Genomic DNA, 27,680 nt, shown 5'->3' with positions numbered 1-27,680 from the left:
TATTATCTCCATTCTACAAATGAGGAAACTAAGGCTTAGGGAGTTTGTGACTTGACCAAAGAAACATTAATTTTGGAGCCAGAGTTGAAGCTGGGCTTATCTACTCTCAAATCCATGTACTTTCTTCTGTTGTGTTGGAGAAATATTCCGTCCTATTCTTGTGAAGAAAGGAGTCAAGTACCCGACAAGTCATAATGACCAACCTCTTCCTTTCAACATCTGTAAGAACTGAACATCTAGTGCAAACAAATGCTTTAGGTATAAAGCTTTATGATGTGACTCAGTCTTCTTTGTCCATCTATTGCTAGTAGATAAGCGTGTACAACTTAGGGAGGATGGAAAGGCCTCCTAGTCCTGGCTTGGGGCAGGTGAAAGGCTGGATTGTCAGCCCTGTGAGCTTCTGGCTTTCCCAGTGAGTGCTGCCTTGGTGTGCTATGTTCTTTCTTCACTTCTTGTTCTTTGTTTTTGTTTTCTCCTCAGATCTAGATACTGATGACGATTTAAATAGCGACGATTATGAATATGAAGATGAAGCCAAACTTGTTATATTCCCAGACCACTATGAAATAGCCCTACCAAATATTGAGGAGTTACCAGCCCTGGTCAGTGAGTGTGCACGGCTGCTAGCTAGATGCGCGTGACTCTCTGTGTCAGGTGTGTGTGTGCGTGTGTCAGGTGTGTGCTGGGTGGTGGGGAAGGCAGGGTAAGTGAGAGAGGAAGAGAAGAATGAGCAGAAACAGGAGCAGATTGCTCCTCGTCTGCAAGAGGGCCCCGCAGGGTCCCTTGCAGTAACACTGGGCCACATGCCCTCTGCTGCTGCTGGCTGGCCTCCTCCACGTGGGCTGGCTTCTTGTCACCTGTGAATCACAGTCTCGTGTTTAGATTTTCAAACTGTGTCCCTGAGATGTACAGGAGAGGGACTGCCTCCCCTTTAGAGGGACGCCTACAATTTTTCTTTCTTCTGCATGTTGGCCTTCCATGTATAATTTTGTTTGGGATACATAAAAGAGTTCCACTGAGAAACAATAGCAACACGAGTTTGAAAATAACCAAGTATTTAGAAATCACAGGTGTCCAGGAGCTTAGTGGGAGTGTATTCTTTTAGGACAGAGACTGCTTTCTAGGTTTTAGAATTTAGATTTAGTGGTGAGTTTTTTCCCCCTTCCTTTCTTTTTTGTGAAGCAGCTTTCATCTTCCTGGACAACTTACAGCTGAGGGCAGGGTGGTGGTGGTGGTATGAGGAAGCCAGTTTCTGTTTTACTTTGCTTCCTGAATTCTGTGGGGCCCAGACTATTTTCCTACTCTTTCCTCATTTCCTGTATTGTCTCCACTGCCTCATCCTTTTTTGTGTTCTTTTCTCTTTCTTTTCTACTCTGTTGCATCCTGACTTCTCAGAGTCTGGCCATAGATAACAGAGTTAGACATTCCAGCTCATTTTTTCCCTCCTCAAGGTTTGCTAAAACCAAAGCTAAATCTCTAGGTCCCCGATTCTTCCAAATGTTATATGACTCTGTCTATAGCCTCCTCCCTGCTCACATGCCCCTGCCAAGTGGGCACGTTTGTGCTCAGGATTCCCATGGCATTAGGGGTGAGGTTTCCACCATTCAGCCAATTTTGCTTCTGGTCTACTTTATACCTAAACATAAGACCACAGAATTGAAAAAATTTGAGTATTTAGCTATTATAGCTCTTTCCTCTAGTTATTTGATCTAGCATATTCTTTTTATTATAATAGTACCAAGTGCATAGCTTTTAGCAATGTATACAGAATTAAATTACCTCTACTTTCTGCAGTTCCCTGTATCCACTCATGTGGCATTTACCAAGGGCAAAATATATGGTGGACAAAATGGTCTTACCATTATCTGATATTATATACTAAAGCTTATATCTGTATAAAACTAGGAGTTCTCACTGCTCTTGTTTAATATAACTCTTGAGTCTGTTATCAAAAAAGGAGCACATTGTGAATGAATGTCATGAGGGATGATTTTTTCTCTCACTCACTTATGAAAAAAAAGTCTTCATGTGAGAAAAGTTAAGAGAGCCTTTAAGTACTTTTAATTATTCCCTATATGCAGAAGATAATTCCAAGTGTGAATGCTTTTATAGAGAGGTGAAGTGTCACAGAAATCTGAATCTAGCAATATATATTATAATTTCTAATAGAGTCTTTTAGAATTAAGAAGTGCCTTAGGAATTAAAAAGAGAGGGAGAGAATTGTTTGGAAGGTGAGGTAGGGAGATAGAAGGGGAAGCCTGGATTTATCTGATGGTAACTGGTTTTATGTATATAACAGATGCTCATTACTATAATTTCTTTTCATGCTTTTGCTTCATTTTTGGTATTTGATAATTCTCTTTTTAAGTTTTTAAATACCCCAAATCATTAAACTTCAAGCTACCCAACCAGGTCTTCTGTCATCTCTTGCATTTCTCAGCACAAAAAAATTCAGTTTCAGATAGGTACTCTGTAGATTTTACCATAAAGCTGAACTACCACTTAGTGATACAGGGATCACAGAGAGATGGTGTCCGGGACTCAGTAGGGATCTTAGCACCTGAGATCTAATGCCTCATTTTAGACTCAGGAGCTCAGGCAGTGGTGCGCTTGCAGTTGGTTAGCAACCAGCTCCCTGCGCTGTAGTGGTTGCCCATTTCAGTGGTGTAAATACTCCCACCGTGGCTGATTTCAGGCTAACATGTCACCAATGCAGTGTTGGAAAGAGATGTGCAGTAGGACACCATCACCTATGGTTTCCACCGCTTACATATCGTAGATATAAGGGACTTCCAAAGCATATAGATTAGATATTAAGGTAGAGTAACACACGCTGGACTGGAAGAAACACAAGCTGGAATCAAGATTGCTGGGAGAAATATCAATAACCTCAGATATGCAGATGACACCACCCTTATGGCAGAAAGTGAAGAGGAACTAAAAAGCCTCTTGATGAAAGTGAAAGTGGAGAGTGAAAAAGTTGGCTTAAAGCTCAACATTCAGAAAACTAAGATTATGGCATCTGGTCCCATCACTTCATGGGAAATAGATGGGGAAACAGTGGAAACAGTGTCAGACTTTATTTTTCTGGGCTCCAAAATCACTGCAGATGGTGACTGCAGCCATGAAATTAAAAGACGCTTACTCCTTGGAAGGAAAGTTATGACCAACCTAGATAGCATATTCAAAAGCAGAGACATTACTTTGCCAACAAAGGTCCGTCTAGTCAAGGCTATAGTTTTTCCTGTGGTCATGTATGGATGTGAGAGTTGGACTGTGAAGAAGGCTGAGTGCGGAAGAATTGATGCTTTTGAACTGTGGTGTTGGAGAAGACTCTTGAGAGTCCCTTGGACTGCAAGGAGATCCAACCAGTCCATTCTGAAGGAGATCAGCCCTGGGATTTCTTTGGAAGGAATGATGCTAAAGCTGAAACTCCAGTACTTTGGCCACCTCATGCGAAGAGTTGACTCATTGGAAAAGACTCTGATGCTGGGAGGGGTTGGGGGCAGGAGGAGAAGGGGACGACAGAGGATGAGATGACTGGATGGCATCACTGACTCGATGGACATGAGTCTGAGTGAACTCTGGGAGTTGGTGATGGACAGGGAGGCCTGGCGTGCTGCGATTCATGGGGTTGCAAAGAGTCAGACACAACTGAGCGACTGAACTGAACTGAACACAGCTAGGGAGTAAAGAGTTTTAAACATTTTTTGCCTTTAAAAAATATATTTATTTGTGAGCCTATATAATTTAATTTTTAATAACAGCTGTGCTTAACAATCTTCTTTGAGAATTTCTTAAAATTTAGCAATCAATTCTGTGAGCCAGTTTGAGCCAATTCCAGAACACTCTTGAACTTGAGATAATTCATAATACAATATAGGATAATGGATCCTGACTTTCAATTGTGATCCATAAAAAGGGTCTCTAAGTGATTTTAGATGGTATTCTGAAAACACTAGGTCAATGTTTTATAGTGTCCCAGACGATTAAGGAAATTTTGTCAAGTGTCACCAGGAAGGAATCTCAAAGAAAAGAGAGACTATTACATCTGAATCATTGTGCATTACAGACTAGAACACTTAAACATCTAATGGGGTGGAGAAGATTCAGAAGAGGACAGGGAAGGGATCAAGGTAGTCAGTGAAATAGCAGGGAGATTATAACAGGCCAGAGTAAAAAGATGAGGATTTGTAGCCAGGAGTGCTAAGGCAGCATGGCCCAAACACATCGCATCAGGAAGGAGCTCACGGTGAACTCAACCTTGTTTTCTAGGGACATTACTGGAAGGGAGTGGAAGATGATTTTTGATAATTGAAAGGAAGCCCTAATTATATAACACTGCTTGTGGGAGATGAATGGGAATATTTTTGGAAAACATTGAGGGAGGGGCAAGATAGGGAAAGGGGATTAAGAGGTATACACTACTAGGTATAAAATAAATAAGATAGAAGGATATAATGTACAGCACAGGGAATATAACCAGTTATTTTATAATAATTTTAAATAGAGTATATGTTACAAAATATCAGATTACTATGTTGTATACCTGAAACTAATATAACATTTGTAAATCAATTATGACAAAAACTTCTATCAAATAAACTGTCCCCCCCTGCAAAAAAAAAAGAGGTTTAAATATATTTATGAATTCCCGAGTGCCTGATCTGTAATGGAGTGTAAACTTTTTTTTTTTTTTGTAATGGAATGTAAGCTTTTTGAGGGCAGCAGCCTTTTTCTTCTCTTGACCGTGCCTAGCCCAGTGGTGTCAATTAGCAGTGTTCAGTATATCCTCAGAGAATTTTAAAAGCTGGAGAAGGATGGGCTCTAATTTTCATAGCAGATCACTGCCTGCCGGGCAGAGAAGAGGGAGCAAGAGTGGGAGAAAGAAGACCTTAAGGCGGCTGTTGTGTGGCTGGAATGATGGTTGGGACTAAGATGGGTGTGACCGAAATTAAGAAGAGGTAGATTGCAAATACATTTTGGATGAAGGGCTGATAGGAATTGCTCATGGCCTGGGTGGGTGTGGGATGGCACCTGAGGCCTCTATTATCTCTTTTTTTTCCTTGTAGTTGTTTATTTTATATTTTTATTGGAGTATAGTTACTTTACAATATGTTAGTTTCTGCTGTACAATGAAGTGAATCAGGTGTGTGTGTGTGTGTGTGTGTGTGTGTGTATCTATCTCCACTCTTTAGATTTATTTCCCATTTGGTGGTGATGGTGGTTTAATCACTAAGTCGGGTCCAACTCTTTGTGACCCCATAGACTGTAGTCTACCAGGTTCCTCTGTCCGTAGGATTTCCCAGGCAAGAATACTGAAATGGGTGGCCATTCTCTTCTCCAGGGCATCTTCCTGACCCAGGGATCAAACCCTGGTATCCTACACTGCAGGCGGATTCTTAACCAAGTGAGCCAGCAGGGAACCATACAGTATGTCTCTTAATCTGTTCTGGGGTCAGTTGGTGGTGCTACCCAGAGGAAAACATTCTGTATGAAGTTCAGCTAATTGTGCAGGAGGATAGTGATATAGAATATACATTTTTGTTAAAAAATTTAAAAACAATTCAGTGGCTTTTATTATATTCAGAATTGGGCATCCATCACGACTATCTCATTTTAGAATATTTTTATTACCCCACAGCCATCACCTACCCCTCTGCCTCTTATCCCCCTAGCCTCTGGCTATCACTAATCTGCTTTCTGTCTTTATGGATTTGCCTATTTTGTCCATTCCATATAAAAGGAATCATGGTTCTTTGTGGCTGGCTTCTTTTAACTTAGCATACATTTTCAAGGTCCATCTAGGTTGTAGCATGTATCAGTACTTCATTCCTTTTTATTGCTGATAACAGTTCTTATATCAAAATACAAAACTTTATCTATTTATCATTAATGGACATTTGGGTTATTTCTACTTTTGGCTGTTATAAATAATGCTTCTGTGAACATTTGTTGATAAGTTTTTGTGTAGGCCTATATTTTTATTTATTAATACCTTGGGTGTATACCTCGTAATGGAATTGCAGGGTCATATGGTAATTCTGTTTAACCATTTGAGGACCTGCCAAATTATTTTCCAAAGTGGCTGCGCCATTTTACATTCTCATCAGAATATGTTTTTAAAGAGAGCTAGAAATATCTTATGGCATTAAGCAAATAGTGAATAGTTGTGAGAGGCCTGTGTCCAGGATCATTGGGGTTTGGGAGAAAGTAGAGAGTTTGCCCTCCCTGGTGGTTAGTTGGTGCCAAGCTGGACATCACAGATTTGCTCATAATGGCTGGTCTGGCACAGAACATCTAGGCATGTCCCCATCCAAGGTCACATTTGCACCAGATTAGGAAATGGAGCCATGCTGCTTGCATTCCATTCAAGTGCCCTTGACTGCATGTCATTGTGTGATGAGTTAAGGATATTGGATATCTTGGTGTAAATTTGTTAGGAATAAAACATACCATTTGGGTAAATCCTAGGTATTCCTGTTGCTAATTTCACCCTTGTAAATTGTTCACCTTATACTTTTCACTCCACTTGCTAAGAGACAGAAATTGTTAAATCTGACTTTTATGCTTGGATTTACAAACTGGATTTAGTTCTTTGGTGTCTTGTGTCATTGTTAATACTGCAAATTCCAGGCCAGGACAAAACCTAGCTAGACCCAGGGGGAAAGTGCTAGAGTCAGGAAACTAGCATCTTGCTCTCATGGTAACTAAGCTGTTTGAATTTTCTTGACTTAAGTTGTATTTATTAATAAACTTTAAGATTCATTTTACAAAAGTTGCTGTTTTCAAACTGTTTTATGTATTATATCTGCATTTGTCTTATAGGTAACAATTGCTTGTGATGCAGTTCTCAGCTCAAAATCTCCATACAGAAAGCAGGACCCAGATACATGGGAGAATGAATTGCCAGTGTCAAAATATGCCAATAACCTTACCCAGTTGGACAATGGAGTCAGAATTCCTCCAAGGTGAGAGTCAGCAAAATGGAACTTTACTGCCTAAAACTGGCCAAAGGATTATTTATTTTTCTACCTCTCCACTGAATTAGCAGTTATATATGTTCTTATCAGTTGCCTTTTATAAAAATAAGCTCAAAAATTCTCTCTGGAATTATCTATATCTTCGTAGTAGACACTGACCGTGGCCAGTCCCCGGTCAAAGAGAACAACAGAGGGTACAGAGCCTTCCCTAAGACCACACAGAGCAGAAGGCAGCACAGCCAGGGTCCAAACAGATAGGACACATTCTGAATCCACCTGCTCTTTCCCTCTAGCTCCTGCCTCTGGAAAGACACCTGCCTCTGATTACAGGAGGTGCCAATGAAGCCTAAAGAGCATTTCAGCCCATCCGCGGAGCCCAGCCCATCCCCACCCTAAGGCATCTGATTGCAGACACCTGCAGCTCTTTCTTAGGGGCTTGCTCTATCTGCCAGAGCCAGGTTGGCTGGTGCATGGGACAGTCAGAAACGCTGTGGAGTCATGCTCCCTCCTGTCCTGAAACGGCCCCCAACCAGGGGCTGTGGAGTAGAAGGATGAATACCTAGACCCCCACCCTCAAGTAGGGTAACCATCTCCTAGAGTTCCGCAGCTGGTTTGAGCCCCACTGGCCCAGGGGGTCATCTGCTTCTTGACAGTCTCTGGCCTGTCTGCCTACCCTTTCAGTCTATCTTCCCTCAACTCCCCTAGGGTGCTTCCTGGGATCACCTCCCTGACAAGCCATTTGCATTCAGATCTTTGTCTGCCTCTAGGGGGACCCACCTACAAAGACTTACAACAGTCTTTGGTTATCACCTTTTGGCTGAAATGCTCTTTAGGCTTCATTGGCACCTCCTGTAATCAGAGGCAGGTGTCTTTCCAGAGGCAGGAGCTAGAGGGAAAGAGCAGGTGGATTCAGAATGTGTCCTATCTGTTTGGACCCTGGCTGTGCTGCCTTCTGCTCTGTGTGGTCTTAGGGAAGGCTCTGTACCCTCTGTTGTTCTCTTTGTTAGTGGGGATGGTAATAATGCTGAAGAGTGTTTATTAGAATTGCATGGTAAGACTTCTGAAAAGCCCTTGCCCCATACCTGGCATTTAACCTTCATTTAAGTTGTTAATGCAAAGAAAGAGGAAAACAATAGAAAGGGAAAGACTACAGATCTCTTTAAGAGATTTGGAGAGATCCAGGGAACATTTCATGCAAGGATGGACATGATAAAGGACAGAAACAGTAAGGACCTAACAGAAGCAGAAGAGATTAAGAAGAGATGGCAAGAATACACAGAAGAAGTATACAAAAAAGGTCTTAATGACTCGAATCATCACAATGATGTGGTCACTCACCTGGAGCCAGACATCCTGGAGTATGAAGTCAAGTGGGCCTTAGGAAGCATTACTAGGAATGAAACCTAGTGGAGGTGACAGAATTTCAGCTCAGCTATTTCAAATCCTAAGAGATGATGCTGTTAAAGTGCTGCACTCAGTATGTCAGCAAATTTGGAAAACTCAGCAATGGCCATAGGACTGGAAAAAGTCAGTTTTCATTCCAGTCCCAAAGAAGGGCAATGCCAAAGTACATTCAAACTACTGTACAGTTGTGCTCATCTCACATGCTAGCAAGGTTATACTCAAAATCCTTCAAGCTAGGCTTCAGTAGTATGTGAACCAAGGACTTCCAGATGTACAAGCTGGGTTGAGACAGAGTAACCAGAGATCAAATTGCTAACATCTGTTGGATCATAGAAAAAAGAAAGAGAATTCCAGAAAAACATCTGCTTCATTGACTTTACGAAAGCCTTTGACCTTGTGGATCACAACGAACTGTGGAAAATTCTTAAAGAGTTTCTATCTAGGAATAGAGTTCCTATCTAGGAATAGCAGACCACCTTGCCTGCCTCCTGAGAAATCTGTATGCAGGTCACAAAGCAACAGTTAGAACTGGACATGGAACAATGGACTGGTTCTAAATTGGGAAAGGAGTACATCAAGGAGTATATTGTTACCCTACTTATTTAACTTGTATGCAGAGTACATCATGTGAAATGCCAGACTGGATGAAGCACAAGCTGGAATCAAGATTGCCAGGAGAAATATCAATAATCTCAGATACGCAGATGACACCACCCTTATGGCAGAAAGCGAAGAGGAACAGCCTCTTGAAGAGGGTGAAAGAGGAGGGTGAAAAAGCTGGCTTGAAACAACATTAAACAAACTAAGATCATGGCATCCGGTCCCATTACTTCATGACAAATAGAAGGGGAAAAAGTGGAAACAGTGACATTTTCTTTTCTTGAGCTCCAAAATCTGCAAATAGTGACTGTAGCCATGAAATTAAAAGACACTTGCTCCTTGGAAGAAAAGTTATGACAAGCCTAGACAGCATATTAAAAAGTAAAGGCATCATTTTGCCAACAAATGTCCATATAGTCAAAGCTATAATCGTGTACAGATGTGAAACTTGGATCATAAAGAAGGCTGAGTGCCAAAGAATCGATGCTTTTGACCTGTGGTGCTGGAGAAGATTCTTCAGAGTACTTTGGACTGCAAGGAGACCAACGCTCCTCAAGGAAATTAACCCTGAGTATTCACTGGAAGGACTGATGCTGAAGCTCCAATCTTTGGCCACCTAATGCCAAGAGCTGACTCATTGGAAAAGACCCTGATGCTGGGATAGATTGAAGGCAAAAGGAGAACAGAGGCACAGAGGATGAGATGGTTAGATAACATCACCAACTCAATGAACATGAACTTGAGCAAACTCTGGGAGATAGTGGTGGACAAAGGAGCCTGGCATGCTACACCCATGAGGTCACAAAGCGTTGGACACGACCTAGAGACTGAATAATAACAACAACAACGAAGTGGATTCCTTTCTACTTAGATTGTCAGAGTAGTAGAGTTTTGTTTAAACTAGTAGTGAAGCGTTCCTACTAGTGGTTAATGCTTTAGAACCTCAGCTGTTTACACACATGGGATCTTTCATAATTTACACTCACTCAGGCTTTACTGTCTCTCATGTAAGGAATTTTAAGGATATGGCCTCTCTTCCTACCCTCAGGTTCTGTGTCAGTTTTCTAAGGTAGAAGAGCTCTCTTGGAGGACCTGGTCCCGTGTAAGTGCTCCTTCTGCTCTGGAATGGGTCTCTGCTATTCCACTGACCATCTCCTGTGACCCTGCTGCCCCCAAACCTGAGACACCCCTTTTTCTTAGATGTTGGTTTTCTCATCATGCCTTGTGCTGTGGCTGTGCTAACTGTCCTCTGACGACTTCACAGTGGTTGGAAGTGTGCCAGGTGCGACCTTCGGGAGAACCTCTGGTTGAACCTGACCGATGGCTCCGTGCTGTGTGGGAAGTGGTTCTTTGACAGCTCCGGGGGCAACGGGCATGCGTTGGAACATTACAGAGACACAGGCTACCCTCTCGCTGTGAAACTGGGGACCATCACTCCGGATGGGGCCGGTGAGTGTGCCTTTACCGACTCAGGCACCTGCAGTGGCTCCCTCTTGGATTAACCAGCGCCTTCATCTCCGGGATTGGAGGCCATAAGCTCTGGACTAAGCCCAGGCGTGAATCCTGATTCTACCTCTTATTAGCTCTGAGATCTTGGGTCAGCCTCCGGTTCCTCATCTTGAGGATAATCATGGTATCTCCCTCATAGGCTTGTCAAGGTGCATAATCATTTAGCCCAGTGCCCACAGTAGAGTCTTGGTAAAAGTTTTTTGCTTTTGTATCTTTCTGTATATTCCTTGGCTAATGGCTCAGCAGGAAAGAATCCATCTGCCAGTGCAGGAGATGCAGGTTCGATCGCTGGGTCAGGAAGATCCCCTGGAGAAGGAAATGGCAACCCACTCCAGTATTCTTGCCTGGGAAATCTCACAGACAGAGGAGTCTGGTGGGCTCCACTCTACAGGGTCACAAAAGAGTTGGACACGACTGAGTGACCAAAAAACAAAGAGGACAGAAGGAGGAATCAGGACTTATGAAGTAAATATGTATAATCGAACTCACCATTAGAATAGTAGGGGTTTGAAAGCCTAGAGTCCATTAGGGGGATTAGTGTCATTATGGAGTAGATGGTTGTTCAAGATACTGGGTGTTCAGACCCCTTGACATCAGTGGGCAGTGATTGTGTCCAGTGCAGCAGAGGGTTAGAACTGGTTCCTACTGATCCTCTGTGTGTTCTCACACTGTGTTAGCTTTTAGCCATGTTTGTACAGTTAATTCCTTCCACCATTGGGTGAGGGAACAGAGAACTTATATCGGGACTGATAATGAGAAAATTAAATACTGAGCTGTGGTCATAAGAACCCATCATCTCAGTGTCACTGACAGCATTTATGAAGCATCGACCTGGACCCATACTCAGGTCAGTCTTCTCCATCTGTCCAGGTGGTAAGTCTCTATTTCTTCTCTACTTTAAGGTAAGATGATTTTTTTAGGACAAATATAGACATTTGTCTTTTCTTCTCTGTTATCTTTCTCTGACTGAATTTTGTTTGTTGATGTTGTTTTGAGTTGTGTCTCTCTGCCACCCCATGGACTGTAGTCTGCCAGCTGGGTTTGGGGTAACATTGCCCTGTTGACTGGTGTACGTGGTCATCATCACAGTCCTTGTAGGGGCTCCAGAGAGAAGGGATCATAACATAGGCGTTCTATTGGGTACAACTGTAAGGGGAGGATAATTCAGAGGTTTCCTCTTTTAGTGCTGTTTTAAAGATGCAGGACCTTTTTGAAAAATTGAAGTATAGTTGATTTACAGTGTTCGTTTCGGGTATACAGCAAAGTGATTCGTTTTTTTCAGATTCTTTTTCAGATTCTTTTCTATTGTAGGTTATTATAATACATTGAATATAGTTTCCTGCGCTATACAGTGGTCCTTGTTGCTGATCTATTTTATATATAGTAGATTGTATCTGTTAATCCCAAACTTGTATCTGTTAACCAAAGCAAACTTTGGTAACCATAAATTTGTTTTCTATGTCTGTGAGTCTGTTTCTGTTTGGAAATAAGTTCGTTTGTATCATCTTTTTAGATTCCATATACAATGATAGGTGATATTTATCTTTCTCTTTCTGGCTTACTTTACTTGGTATGGTAATCTCTAAGTCCATCCATGTCACTGCAGATGGCAATATTTCATTCTTTTTATGGTGAAGTTATATTATGTAGTGCTTTGAGACTAGTTATTAGAAGTCCAGCTCTCAGAACATCCTGTTCAAGACTAAAATTATTTCTGTATGGGACTTTGTTCTAAAATTTCAGTTGAGCTCTATCTTATTCATCTTTGAGTTCCATACAAAAATCTTATACTAGGCATGGATACTTTGGTTAAATGAACCAACTAGCCTATAAGTATTTAAATAATTGTATTCTATTTAAATATATGCTAATAATAAAGGCAACAAAGGTCCATCTTAGTCAAGGCTATGGTTTTTCCTGTGGTCATGTATGGATGTGAGATTTGGACTGTGAAGAAGGCTGAGTGCCGAAGAATTGATGCTTTTGAACTGTGGTGTTGGAGAAGACTCTTGAGAGTCCCTTGGACTGCAAGGAGATCCAACCAGTCCATTCTGAAGGAGATCAGCCCTGGGATTTCTTTGGAGGGAATGATGCTAAAGCTGAAACTCCAGTACTTTGGCCACCTCATGCAAAGAGTTGACTCATTGGAAAAGACTCTGATGCTGGGAGGGGTTGGGGGCAGGAGGAGAAGGGGACGACAGAGGATGAGATGGCTGGATGACATCACTGACTCGATGGACATCTGAGTGAATCTGAGTGAACTCCAGGAATTGGTGATGGACAGGGAGACCTGGCATGCTGCTATTCATGGGGTAGCAGAGTCGGACATGACTGAGCGGCTGAACTGAACTGAATAAAGGCAAGGATTAATTCTGTTCTCTAAGAATCTTTAATTTTCCAGAAGCCTTTTTTTTTTTTTTTAAGCATGAAACTTATTTTCAAACTGTGATTTAGAGTTCATCTAAAGTTTCTTTCCTTTAACCTCAGACAGGAAAGTTTTATATTAGCCGTTTGATAATATGGAAAACAGATGTTCAGTGTAACATATTTAGAAAGCAGAGAAAAATTTAGGGAAATAAAAAAACATGGAGTTTTAAAAATAAAAATCGGGAGTAATACCACTCCCTGGACAAACTGCTCGGCTTCTAATAATTTGAGTGTATCCTTTCGCTCTTTTTTCTTTTTTAAAGCCTTGATCAGTTCTCATACAAATACACATACATAGCCTGCATTTTTACAAAAATTGAATCACACTGTATAAAGTTTTATTCCCTATTTTCTCTATTTAACATTATATTTTCTATGTCATTAAACATTCTTCAGTATCCCCTGTTAGTTCCACAAATCATTTCACTGTTCCCCTGTTCAGTTTAGTTCAGTAGCTCAGTTGTGTCTGGCTCTTTGCGACCCCATGGACTGCAGCACACCAGGCTTCCCTGTCCATCACCAAGCTTGCTCAAATTCATGTCCATTGAGTCAGTGATGTCATCCAACCATCTCATCCTCTGTCATCCCCTTCTCCTTCTGCCTTCAATCTTTCCCAGCATCAGGGTCTTTTCCAATGAGTCATCAGATGGCCAAAGTATTGGAGCTTCAGCTTCAGCATCAGTCCTTCCAATGAATGTTCAGGACTGATTTCATTTAGACTGACTGGTTTGATCTCCTTGCAGTCCAAGGGACTTTCAAGAGTCTTCTCCAACACCACAGTTTAAAAGCATCAATTATTCTTGTTTCCCTGTAAGATGTTACCATTTTGCTTTTCTGATGAACATCTTTTTATATATGCAAGTCTTTGGGTGTTTGTCTAATGATTTTTTTTTTTAAGGACACATTCCTGTGAACAAAGGGTTGAACCTTTAAATTTAATTTTCAGTTGCCGAGTTTCTCTTTTAAACAACTGTAGTAATTCATACACCCTCCTGAAATGTATGAGAATACCTATTCCAACAAATCTTTGACAACTTTTCATATTCAGAATATTTAAAAACCTTGGCTAATCTGTTATCTTGTTTTAACTTGCTTTATAGTGAGGCTGAACTTTTTCATAGTATTCTTGGCTATTTGTAGTTCTTTTTCTGAATTTCTTAGGGCGATTTTCTAGTAGGTGTGGGTGTTTTCCTTACTGGCTTTTAAAAACTTCTTAACCATTAAGAATATTAACCCGTTATCTGCCATAATTAAGTTTTTGTTTTTCTTGTAGGGGAGGGTGAACTTTCAAGATTTTCCTTATCATGTAATTGAGAGTATTTGAATAAATGCTACTTTTCAACCATAGAAAATATAAAACATTGGCAAAAACAATGTGAAACATTCAGCTATGATGAAGGTTCTTGAATTCACTTAGCTGAGAAAATGTTCAGTTTTTGAAAATAGATCAGGATTTGATTCCTGTTTATCTTATGCAGAGTTGGTTTTAATGCAAATAATTATTTTCAGTCTAATTATCATATTAGTTTATTTGTTGTTGCTGCTGCTGTTGTTCAGTCGCCAAGTTGTGTCTGACTATTTGCAACCGTGTGGATTGTAGCATGCCAGGCTTCCCTGTCCTCCACTATCTCCTGAAGTTTGCCCAAGATATTAGTTTATGGGATGTATCAATTCTATTTTTGTTCCTTTTAAATCTGTTTAATAGATTGCTAGGTGTAGCTTAATATTTATTTAAAAGCCAAATAAATTAACGAAAATGTAAAGTTTCTTTAAATGTCTGAGAATGGGCTTTGTGGATATTGAGGCCCAGGAGGGCAGGGTTCCTTCTGTCCGGGGCAGGGTGGCTGCCTCCTTATGAAGGTACTTCTGTTGAGAGCCCATCTTCCATACTTGGTAGGCTCACTGAGGAGCTAATTCAACTCACAAGAGCCAGAATCTTAAAGTCAGGGAGTTTATTTTTTAGTTTCTACTGAGAACCACAACTGCCTGTAAGTGGGATGTTTATGTCAACTCGACCAGTACATTCCTTCCCTGTGGGAAGCTGAATTATATTTAGACTATTGCTTAGTGAACATGGAATCCAAGCAGGTTGTGAACTCAGATACTTAATGGTGGTATGATCCAATCATCCTGGTTTCCTTCTCCCCAACAAGGATATACCTGTTCAGTGAGAAACTCCTACTCATCTTGACATCTCAGTCTAGAATTAGTTCTTCCAGGAAGCTGTGATCCCCCAGTCATGGCCATTGTGGTGGCTGGGTAATAAAAGTGGGCCCCCTATCAAATTCCACTCTGGTTCCATGGGTACAGCAGGAAACAAAATAAGAAACAGATCACTGTACAAACAAATGAAGAGCTCTCCTCTGTGGGAGGAGACATTCTTTGGCAGATTGAGGTTGAGGTTGGTGGGAAGGGAATTAAAAAGGTTGGAGGCAGGCAAGGGTGTTTTTTTCTTTCATCATGGAAATTAGTTTACCTAAGAAGAAGCCTCACAGCCTTGGTGATTGCAGGAGGGTCTTCTGAGATGGCCATGGTGAAACAAATCAGTGTCATTTTGGCGGGGAGGGCTCCAAAGAGCTCCGGTACCATAGTCCTTTCTGTCTCAGTGCAGAGAAGAATTCAGTGACAGCAAAGTGGTAGATAAAAAGTGATTTATTAGAGTAGGATGCTTGTGAAACTTACAAGCGGGTGGGCAAGAACTGCTGTGTCCCAAGAACTTAGTGGGTTGCAGTTTTGTAATCAAAGGAAAAGTGGGGAGGGAGAGAAGACCTTTGTCTTTCTTGAATAGATATCATGTTTCCATCATCAGTTCCTCCCCCAGGTAGGGCCAGGAAGCTTACTTGTCCCTGTATGGTCAGGCCAGGATTGTCATATAGAATTTTGGAAAAATGTTTTCAAGTTTTAGTACAATGAGGGTTTTTCATTTTGAAAAGACACCTTTCCATAAACAATTATTTTTGTGTGTGTGTGCACAGAACTTGTTCTAGGGATCATTAATTTACTGAGTTCATTGGGTAGGATTTTGGGACTCAGGCCACCGTTGTTTTATTGTTTTGGGGCATGTCCCTTGCTTCTGTTGCATGGGTTTTTTGGTAAGCAAGCCTGCTTGGTTTTGTGGTTAAGCAAACCTGCTTTCTTGAGTAATCATTAACATATGGGGGTCTCCCATATTTTTTACTTACAATCCCCCGGTGGGACTAACTATTTAATCATCAGTTTTGTCCCATCATTCTGTTCCTATCAGTGGCAGCTGTGAAATCACCTATCCCCCTGACTCTGCCCAGCTCAGCGGCATCTCAAGGTGGCTTTTCTTACTTGGTCATCTTCAGCCCTGACCTGGGCATCAGTCCAAGGATTTGGAATCAAGGATTGACTACTTCATTTTAGTTTTGACCTGGCTTGTGCCCCTCTGTGTGCTTCTTTGCTGCTCCACTGTGGCACTTTTCATAAGACAGCAGACCCTGAACAACAGAGTTGTTGTTCACTATCATATCTCTAGCATCCAGCAAAGTCCCTCACACATAGTGGGTGTCAGTAAGTATTTGTGAAGTAAACAGATGAAGGAAGACAGACACACCAATACAATTTGTTCCTCTGATTTACCCTTTTTTCTTTTTCTTCATGTCTCTTTTACTGACATCTCTTTCCTCTTACTTGCTTTCGTTTCCTGACCACAGTCTAGATTCTGTTTGGTCTGGGCCTTATGCTGTCTAAGGTGATAGTACACACCTCTGACCTCATTCATTTTGTGTTTGGCTTTCTAGATCAATTGCTGGAGCATTCTCTTGCTTCTCCTCTTTTCCTGTCTGTGGAAGGTACTCTGTGGGCGCAAATATAAACTCATGGTGAAGAGAGACAGTTTGGGTGAACAGATCACACTTACTCTGTAGAGAACCTTTCCTCTGTGGCTTATGACTTGGTGTTTGACCAACAGTTCTGTTTTTTCTCTCCATTTGAGCTGTGAGAACAGAGCAGTGAAGCCAGCTTCTATAGTTTCATTAGTCTTTCTAAAACACCAGAGCTTCTTGAAGTATATCTTTACCTCTCTCTCCTTCTTTCCTGGGTGGGGATCTGCAGGCAAGATCTGGACTTCTGCCACTTTCTGGGGCTAAGAAAGAGAGCTGAAAGTCACATGAGTAAACCACAGCCAAGAAGACATCTGTGGACGTCCGTTATACCAAACCAGCATTCTTATAAGACTATTTGAAACAGTAACATTTCAACTTATGAGGGCAGGAGCCTCGCTTATCTTATTTCTTATTGTATCCTCAGTATCCATACATATTTGGTATTCAGTATTTATTTGTTGACTACAGTGAATGAATGAATGAGTCAGTGAATCCATATGAGTGAACAAGGGTGACCAGTGGTACACTACTTCTAACAGCATACCATCCTATAGAAATATTTGTAATATTTGTAATCTTTGGCAATTCGTTGCAAAACATTTTTTCAATCAAAATATAATAAATTTGGAAAAATATTAATAGAAAAACAAAAACCAAAGAAACCTCATTAGAGATAAGAAATTATTACCACTTTTATATATAATTCCTTACAGATTCTCAGTCTTGGTCTCAGTCTTAGCCTCCATCTTTATAAGTTTTCCTTCATTACTTCTGAAACTTAATACACATACTATTTTATTTATTTTTTTAAAAAATGTTATCGAGGTATAGTTGATTTACAATGTTGTGTTAATTTCTGCTGTTTAGAAGAATTTTTGATTCAGTTGTACATATATGTATATACTTATTCTTTTCCATTATGGTTTATCACTGGTTATTGATTATAGTTTCCTCAATGCACATACTATTTTCTAATGTGCTCATCACATCAATTCATGCTGGAAATTTTTTTTTCCCTTTAAATATTACCTTTATTCATTCATTGACTCATATGGGTCAAGGCTGGGTTGCAGATTGAAGTAAAAGTTACATATAGTAAGTGGAACCTTTTTAATATTTTAGGTAATGAATTTTTAAAATATATAGCTCCCTAATCATTACCTTCACTATAAAGAGAGTGAACATTTCCATATCCTCACAAAATTCCTTTGTGATCTTTCTTAGTAAAACTTTTTATTCCTAGGCAGCCAGAGATCTTCTTTCTGTCATTTTAATTCAGTAAATCTTTTCTTAAATCTTTTCGCTTCTATGGATCTCTCTACACTCTCCATGGCTTCATTTGTCATTTAACTTAAAACAATGACTAGTTTACTTCTAAAGTAAGTGTAGTTACTTATGAAACTCTGCTTAGGCTATTCCTAGGAGGATCTTGCCTGGAGAATCCCAGGGATGGGGGAGCCTGGTGGGCTGCTGCCTGTGGGGTCACACAGAGTCAGACATGACTGAAGCGACTCAGCAGGAGGAGCTTTCTGTGAACTTTCTGTTTCTTAGCTTCTAGTTTTTAAGTCAAGGTTGGAGTTAGGGAGATTAATAATTGTCAGGCTGTGCTTATTTGCTGCAGTAGTTTCTGAGTTAAGACTTGAGTTTGCTATGCTGAGGATGGAGATAAAGTAAATTTCCTAATGAAAAATGTGTAAGGATTTTCAGTCCCCAAGTCTTCTTCAAATATTTTTTTCTATGACTACGTGTCACTTATAAATTCTTCATGATTGCCAAGTTTAAGGATCACAGTTCAATTTTAGATTTCTTGTGTGTTACTCACTAAACTGTTTTTGTCATTGGGGTAAGTAACTGTTGTGTCTGACTAAATCATGTCATATTTTGGGGGCAGTTAATGACCGGAGATAGGAAATATTAATTTCTCATGCAGGCAGGAGGCTAATAGCTTAAGAACCATAGAATTTTATGTGATTTTCACTTATTTCAAAATCCTAGACCAGTGCCAATGGTACATTTCTATCAATCTTGTAATTTTCTCTTCAGGCTCTGATAAGTAGAGGCTTAAAGTCTTTAAGTCTTCAAAACTATCTCACTATTGTTCAGTCGCTCAGTTGTGTCTGACTCTTTGTGACCCCATGGACTATAGCACGCCAGGCTTCCCTGTCCTTCACTATCTTCCAGAGCTTGCTCAAACTCATGTCCATTGAGTTGGTGATGCCATCCAACCATCTCGTCATCTGTCATCCTTTTTTCCTCCTGCCTTCAGTCTTTTCCAGCATCAGGGTCTTTTCTAATGAGTCAGCTCTTTGCATCAGGTGGCCAAAGTATTGGAACTTCAACATCTGTCCTTTCAGTGAATATTCAGGATTGATTTCCTTTAGGATTGACTGGTTGGATCTCCTTACAAGTCCAAGGGACTCTCAAGAGTCTTCTCTAATACCACAGTTCAAAAGAATTAATATTCTTTGATGCTCAGCTTTCTTTATGGTCCAACTCCCACATCCATACATGATTACTGGAAAAACCATAACTTTGACTATAGGAACCTTTGTTGGCCAAGTAATATCTCTGCTTTTTAATATGCTGTCTAGGTTTGCCATAGCTTTTCTTCGAAGGAGCAAGTGTTGTTTAATTTCATGGCTGCGGTCACCATCTGCAGTGATTTTGAAGCTCAGGAAAATAAAGTCTGTCACTGTTTCCATTGTTTCCCCATGTTTGCCATGAAATGATGGGACCAGATGCCATGATCTTCATTTTTTGAATGTTGAGTTTTAAGCCAGCTTTTTCACTCTTCTCTTTCACTTTCATCGAGTCTCTTTAGTCTCTTTGCTTTCTGCCATAAGGGTGGTATCATCCGCATATCTGAGGTTATTATTTCTCCCAGCAATCTTGATTCCAGTTTGTGCTTCATCCAGCCCAGCATTTCGCCTGATGTATTATGCAAATAAGTTAAATAAGCAGGGTGACAATATACAGCCTTGAGGTACTCCTTTCCCAATTTGGAACCAGTCTGTTGTTCCATGTCCAGTTCTGTTGCTACTTGACCTGCGTACAGGTTTCTCAGGAAGCAGGTAAAGTGAAAGTGAAAGCTGCTCAGTAGTGTCCGACTCTTTGCGACCCCACAGTCTATGGAATTCTCCAGGCCAGAATACTGGAGTGGATATCCTTGCCCTTCTCCAGGGGATCTTCCCAACCCAGGGATCGAACCCAGGTCTCCCACATTGCAGGCGGATTCTTTACCAACTGAGCTATCAGGGAAGCCCTAGGAGGTAGGTCAGGTGATCTGGTATTCCCATCTCTTGAAGAATTTTCCAGTTTGTTGTGATACACACGGTCAAAGGCTTTGGCATAGTCAATGAAGCAGAAGTAGATGTTTTTCTGGAACTCTTTTGCTTTTTCTATGACCCAACGGGTATTGGAAATTTAATCTCTGGTTCCTCTGCCTTATCTAAATCCAGCTTGAACATCTGGAAATTCTCAGTTCATCTACTGTTGAAGCCTTGCTTGGAGAATTTTGAACATTACTTTGCTCTCATGTGAGATGAGTACAATTGTGCGGTAGTTTGAACATTCTTTGTTAAACTAGAAATTCTCACTAAAGTTTAAAAATAAAAACATGTGAACCAAAAAAAAAAAAAGTGCATGGGAAGTGTCATTTCTACCTTCTAGCTAATATTTGAGCAGTACTTTACTGTCACGTGTTGTAGATTGAAGATATAGTTGATGTAGTTGTTTCAAGTTCAAGTTCAAGGAATTTTATTGTTTTTTTTTTAATATTTAAACATTTGGGAAATTTTTTTCTTAATTGGCCTTGGGATTTTATCTTTTGTGTTTACTTTTGAGTGCACTGAATTATAATTCTAAATAATTATATTTAGAAAAGAATATAGATGAAGGCTTCTATCCATAAGTTGAAATAGACGCCTAGGGGAAGAGGGATAGAAGAGAAAGCTATACAATGTTTAATCTGTTAATAATAGAAAGACTTGACTTTTTTTGGGTGGCAATGAGTCTCCATGTATCTGGGTTTGGGTCAGAGGGTCACCGTAGTTCCTATATATCACTTTTTTTTCTCCTCCTGGTATTGTTCCAGAGAGCAGGAAACTCCTTAAAATCTTATTTTTTGTTGCTGTAAAGAATAATATCTTTATATCTATTTCCACATTTTGTTTTTCCAATTTTAGAGTGAAGAAATTGTGGGGTTTTTTTGTTTTTATTTTGTTTTTGTTTTTTGGCTGAACCATGTGGGATCCTAGTTCCTCAACCAGGTATTGAACGGGTGCCCCCTGCATTGGAAGTGCAGAGTCTTAACCACTGGACCATCACCAAAGTCCCAAAATTTTGGTTTGTTTTTTGTCTCTCCCTTCCTGTTAAGGGCCTTGGATGGTGCCTCACTGAGTCTTGGTCTCCTAAGAGATCTGAGTAGAAAGGACTGAGCCAGGAGTCAGACTACCTGGGTTTGGGCCACATGTGGGGTTTGAGACAAAGGATTTAACTTTTCTAAGTCTCGTTTCCTCATGTGCACAATGGCCCTGAAAACGTTTCCCTCTTCCGTGTTGCACTGCCATGTGAGGACAGGTAAGGCGGTGGTTTGGGTGGCTTTTGAAAGCGCTACACAGTACTTCTCAAACTTTACTGTGTGCGTGGGGATCTCATTAAAATGCAGGTTCTTGTTCAGTACGTCTGGGTGGAGCCCGAGATTCTGAGTTTCTAATGAGCTTTCAGGCATTGCTGTTGCTTTGAAATCATACCCTACACTTGGAGAAGCTGGGTTCAGTCTGAAGCCTTATGTGGTCAGGTGGGAGATGAGGGTCCTGAGGAGAGAGACGGCCCCCTTCAGCACACAGCTTCCCAACACCAGAGCCCCTGAGTGGGTTACAGACAAGGCTGTCAACATGCTGATTTCTCAGATCCTGGGCTGGGTGCAGCCTCCTGAGTTACCCCGCTGTACCAGACGCATCATCGTCTTCCATGTGCTGCGGGGTGGGCACGTTTGGGGTGCACTGCAGTCTTCAGAGACCCCTCACCAGCTCTCTGAGGTGTGGACACTGGGGAGGAGGGGACGAAGGGACGAGGGGGCAGATGGAGGTGGAAGGTCGTGTGGTGGTAGCTCTGAGACTACAGAGGCTTCCATGGGCAGAATTTCGTTTTGTCCTGGACCTCACACCACAGTCCAGCCATTCAGACAGCCTGAGGTCCTGTTTCTCTGTTCTTCACTGGTTCCCCCTGAGGGTGGCAGGCAGTGTCACTGTCTCTTCTTTCCCACTTTCCTCCTCCTGAACTTATAAACATGCCACTGGGATTAGAACAGTTAGTGTTAGGCATTTGCATTTGTCTAGTTTTAAATTATTTTAGCTTTAGACACTGTATTCTTTTTCTTGTTTCAGAAGTCCTTTATAAAATTACTTTCTGAAACGTCAAAAGGATTGATATATAGATATATTTACAAAAATACCCATTGGTTATGCTTATTGTTTATCATCTGTCTTCCCCCCAGTTGAAACTCACGAGTTTTTTGTTTGTTCATTGATGTATCCCAAGCCCAGTGCATAGGAGGAGGTTGGTGGGTGCATGTTGAATATTGAATAACTTGATTGCAGGTCTCAGTGCTTATATTCTTTTCACCTTCTAGATGTTTATTCTTTCCAAGAAGAGGAAGCTGTTTTGGACCCTCATTTGGCCAAGCACTTAGCACATTTTGGAATTGACATGCTTCATATGCATGGGGTGAGAAAGGTCTCCTTTTGTCTCTATTCCCACCTTACAGGGAAACTGTTTCGTTTATTTATATAATTCCTATCACATACATCTTCATTTTATAGGTTTTAGGTTTTAATGTTTGCATTTACTTCTCAAACTTAATTAGCATTTTATTTTGGTTATCAGTTTACTTAGAGTTTTAAAATTTTATAATGAACATGACACCTCATCAAGTACCATTTTGTTTTAGTTAGAGTTTACTTGCAAAATTTTTGTCTCCTTTGATGGAGAGCTGCATGAATCATTTTTTGTTCACTAAAGGCAGAAGGTACGGGGAGATGACCTTTAAAATGATTTGTGACCAACATCACTTTAATTAATTTCAGGAAGGGAAGGAGAGCTTGTTGGGAGTGTATGGAAAGAGTAAACCAGTAGATTATTTATTGTTGATGGAAACCCTGTGCCTCATTTTATATTGTGTTTTCAGGCTGGTGTTGTGGCTGTGTAACATTTGACCCTATGAGGAGCCAGTTAAATGTGCATGTTTTGCTTTAGCCCAGGCCATCTCCCTTTCCTCACATTCTCCGTCTAATTCCTCTGTCTCACTCATGTCACTTTTTAATTTATTTTCTCTGCTCTTCTTTAAACCTCCCTCCTACGTTGAGCTTCTCCCGAGCCCCGTGGTTTTATTCCACTTTCCTTTCCAATTGTCTTGCTTTTTGTCTGCTGTGTTGTGTTGTATCTGCCTTCTTTTTTATTGATTCCTATTTGTCTTCTTCCTCCTCCTATCCCCTTTCCCCTTGGTCTTTGTCTCTTTTATTGTTAAATCTTTTAAATGTGGTCATTTATTAAATTATGGAAAGGTATACCTAACGTAAAGCATACAGTTTTGTGGCACAAAGTCCATTTGCCTTGTGCAACCATCACTCTCTCAGTCGCTTTTAATGAGGTTGTTTATTTCTCTGTTTAATTGAGGGGAAAGGCAGAAACCTCTGTTGCTGTTAGAAATAATTTGTGGGATGTGATCTTGGAATGACAGTCATCGTCAAAGTTGTATTTCTTTACTGATCTTGCCCCAGACAGAGAATGGGCTCCAGGACAACGACATCAAGCCACGGGTCAGCGAGTGGGAGGTGATCCAGGAGACGGGGACAAAGCTGAAGCCCATGTATGGCCCAGGATACACAGGGCTCAAGAACCTGGGCAATAGCTGCTATCTCAGCTCTGTGATGCAGGCCATCTTCAGCATCCCAGAATTCCAGAGAGCGTAAGTGTCCCGTGCAGATCTGGGCATATAGACTGCCCCACGTCTCCTCTGTGCCTGCTCAGGCAGTGTGTACCAGGGAAGCCCTTCCTCACCGATGGCGGGACATTTCACATGTTTGTGCTGTGACTTCCCACATGAAGGCGGATGAGAACCCTTGAGGTGTTACAGGGATTGCATGAGATTAGGAGAGGTTTGTAAACTGAAAAAGCTCCTACAGGGATTTGTCACATTAATAATGGCTTCTGTTTTTAACCTGGAGAAGGAAATGGCAATTCTCTCCAGTCCTCTTGCCTGGAAAATCCCATGGACGGAGGATCCTGGTAGGCTACAGTCCATGGGATTGCAAAGAGTTGGGCATGACTGAGCGACTTCACTTTCACTTCACTTTCTGCTTTTAAACTTGCAACCTCTATGCTGAAAATACTGTAATCATTAATCTTCACAGCAAACCTGCCTCATCTCTCCCTCTACATGCAGTAGGAGAGGTTCGCCGATTTCTTTGGGCAATGGTGAGTGAGTGGAGTTTCTTAGAGAATTTAGGTTTTTTGCTGCTCAAACTGTGGTTTGTAGATGGTGCTGGTCCTTGGACTGCTGAATATGGACTTGTAATGGGATAGGTATGGCAACTGAGAGTGGGCATTGAGAAATTATAGTAATTTGACTTTGCCATTTTTTATAAGTGGCATTTCATTTTTCAAATACAGCTGACCCTTAAACAACTTGAGTCTGAACTGCACAGGTCCACTTATATGTGGATTTTTTTTTTTCAGTAAATACGTATTACAGTACTGTTGGGTTGACCAAAATGTTCATTCGGGTTTTTCTAAACCATCTTACAGAAAACCTGGAATGAACTTTTTGCCAACCCAATACATGATCGGCTGTTGGTTGAAACCATGGTTGTGAAGGAACTGTGAATTCAAAGGATTGACTGTAAAGTTATGCATGGAATTCCAATTGTGCGGAAGGTTGTTGCTTCTAACTCTCGTGTTGTTCGGGGGTGAACTCTAATGTATTTTTATTGTATTTTTAAGGATTTCATCTATATGATTTGAAATCAACAAACAAGCTGGCCCTTCACCATAGGTAACTGGGAGGCACTGCTTGAGGGCAGCTCCTAACTATGCCTGTACAGGCTGCCAGCTTCCTCCCTCGGCCAGGGAGGGAAGGGCTGTGTCTCTGGGCGTTGTCTTCCTTAAACTGTGCTTAGCACAGGGAGCCACAGAGACCAGCAGCTGTAGGTCATGGGCAGCTGCTGTCTAAGTTTAGGAAATAATATGTAGTGTTTCCCAGAGCAGGTAGGTTTTGACCTTGGTTCAAGTATGGAAGAGGACACACATGTGCTAAGACAAACTGATGGACAGACAGCACACTAGGAACAGCACAGGGCAATTTTTGTACCCACATGGAGTTGAATGCTAATGATTTTAATAGTGGTTGTGTGTTTAGTTGAGTTCAACTCTGCGACCCCATGGACTGTAGCCCACCAGGTTCCTCTATCCATGGAGTTCTCCAGGCAAGAATACTGCAATGGGTTGCCATTCCCTCACCCAGGGGATCTTCCTGACACAGGGATTGAACCCATGTCTTCTGTGTCTCTGGCATTGCAAGTGGATTCTTTACCATTGAGCCATCAGGGAAGAAGCCCTTAATGGTGGTTATTAAAAGTATATCAAATATTCTTTTCCTTCCTCTCTTGATACTTAAAATCTTACCTCTTCTTACTGTTTCTGGCTTTGGAAATGTATGGTCAGCTGTCCATGTCAGGTTTTCATTTTTTCATCCAGCCAATAAAGAGTGGGTTCTGCTCTGCTCAGCAGGGCGCTGGGTGTGGGGGGGTTCAGTGGTAAATAAGATCTGGTGCCCAGCCCCACTTGGGGAAACAGACCTTAAATAAATGTAGACCGTCCCTGATTTAAGATTCTTCAACTTAAACTTGACGATGATGTAAAAGTGCTGTGTATTCAGTAGAAACTGTACTTTGAATTTTGCATTTTGCTTTTGGCTAGTTTTCCTGGGCTAGTGACAGATGGTACATACTCTTGTGATGTTGGGCAGGCAGCAGCCATAGCTGCTGTACCTGATCAGGTACAAGACCCTGAGGGTAAACAACCATCACAACCATTTTGTACCCAGATAGCCTTTCTGTTCTGCACTTGCAGTACAGTATTCAGTAAGCTACAGCAGATAATCAACACTTTATTATCGAGTAGGCTTCAAGTAATTAGATGATTTAGCCAACAGTGGCTAATGTAAGTGTTCTGAGCATGTTTAAGGTAGGCTAGATTAAGCTTCAGTGTTTGGTAGGTTAGGCATTATGAATGCATTTTTTTTTTATATTTTAAAATAAAATTTTTATTTTATTTTTAAAAATATGAATGAATGTCCATAATACCCTAAAATTTGAAAATTATTGGAAAAGTTTTATTGGAGTACAGTTGATTTGCGATGTTGTATTGGTTTCATGTGTATAGCAAAGTGAATCAGTTATACATATATCCACTTTTTTTTTTTTTTTTTTAGATTCTTATCCCATATAGGCCATTACAGAGCATTGAGTAGAGTTGCTTGTAAGTGCATTTTCAGTTTATATCATCAATTTATGATGGGTTTTTTGGAATGTAACCCCATCCTTTGTTGAGGAGTATCTCTAATTGTAAGAACAACTGCATGATTTGAAATAGGGTACACTCCATGAAGAAAAAGAAAGGAGGTGGTAAGGGAGGATTTCTTTGAAGAAACAACACACAAAGGGATACTCACTTTGACTGCTGTGCAGGAGGAGTGGAGACAGGGTTTTGGAGAAAAGGAGGTGCAAGTTGGAAGCTCTGAGATGGGAAAGCCTTTTCAAACGTATGCATCGTGCATCATATGATTTTTGTAAATTCTTACCCATGTCTCATACTTGTGTTATCATTCAATTTGGGGATAATGTAGCTGCATCTTATCTGTCTTATGCTCCGAGATTTTTTTTTAACTATTGAAGAAAAGTTCTTATAGTAGGTGTTGTATAATTATTTCTTTTAAACTCAAATGAAAGAAACTTGTATTCTTTTGTCACAAAACCCAACAACATTTTTTAGTGCTTTACTGTCTACGGTTTTTGAAAATATTTTCTACACATCAAAGTTTGATAAATAATCTTCTGAATTTTTCTTCAATGAAAAGAACATACCTCAAGTCTGTATTTTGGATTTAAGAGTTGAATCTCTTACCTAGTCTTGTTTCAAGTGTTTTAGAATTTTGTAGTATCTAATATCTTATATTTTATTTCCTAAACATTTGTCGTATATATTAGAACATGAGCAACTTGCTATTCTTACTTGTCTTTTGGTTCTTTAACAAATATCACTGGGTTGAAAGGCTTGCGCGTCAAACTCCTTTTTTCCCAGCAGGACTAAGTCAGTGGAGCGGTCTCTCCATTTTGTAAGTAGAAAGAGTGACTCACAGAGAGATTAAATGACTTACACACAACCACAGTATAATTCGGGAACATCAGCTGGACTCCTTGATACCCTGTGTGCCACCTGAACCTAGTTTACATTTCAAAATAATTCTGATGAACAAATCTAAATAAACTGGTGTACAAATTGAATGACAACAAGGGTGGATTTTTAGATAGCAAACATGTTTTTTGTTTTGAAAACCACTAGATTACAAATTGAAGATATAAGTACTTTAAAAATTATCCAACATTACTGCTGTCTTTTAATTTTGTTGTAATAGAAGATATTCCTAGTTGACGAGAAAAAGAATATAAATTTGTAGCAAAATGGACTTTTCAGAAATCAAAGATTTATCCCTTTAAACGTTATTCTTCTCCATCAGCCTTGACAGAAAGCCTAAGCTTTTCACTAATGTTTATCTTACCAGTTTTTTGTTTTTTTTTTTGGTCTTGTTAGGTTTTGAGGTATGATAAAGACCGGATTTTAAGATAGCTAA

The 27,680-nt window shown here is 40.6% G+C and overlaps 1 protein-coding gene across 3 annotated transcripts in view; it reads left to right on the top strand.

Annotated features, from left to right (window-relative positions):
* Positions 1-27,680, top strand: part of USP13 (ubiquitin specific peptidase 13) — a 133,801-nt gene that overhangs the window by 42,743 nt on the left and 63,378 nt on the right. For all 3 annotated transcript variants that reach the window (XM_055568972.1, XM_055568974.1, XM_055568973.1), the window contains exons 4-8: positions 481-602; positions 6,829-6,971; positions 10,252-10,436; positions 22,404-22,498; positions 23,551-23,738. In XM_055568972.1, the coding sequence (XP_055424947.1) occupies positions 481-602; positions 6,829-6,971; positions 10,252-10,436; positions 22,404-22,498; positions 23,551-23,738 (733 nt within the window). The remainder of the gene's footprint in view (positions 1-480; positions 603-6,828; positions 6,972-10,251; positions 10,437-22,403; positions 22,499-23,550; positions 23,739-27,680) is intronic.

This window comes from Bubalus kerabau, chromosome 2 (genome assembly GCF_029407905.1).
Source record: "Bubalus kerabau isolate K-KA32 ecotype Philippines breed swamp buffalo chromosome 2, PCC_UOA_SB_1v2, whole genome shotgun sequence".
Lineage (NCBI taxonomy): Eukaryota > Metazoa > Chordata > Mammalia > Artiodactyla > Bovidae > Bubalus > Bubalus kerabau.
The sequence above is the reverse complement of the archived record's forward strand: the minus strand, read 5'-3'. Positions and strand labels throughout refer to the sequence as shown.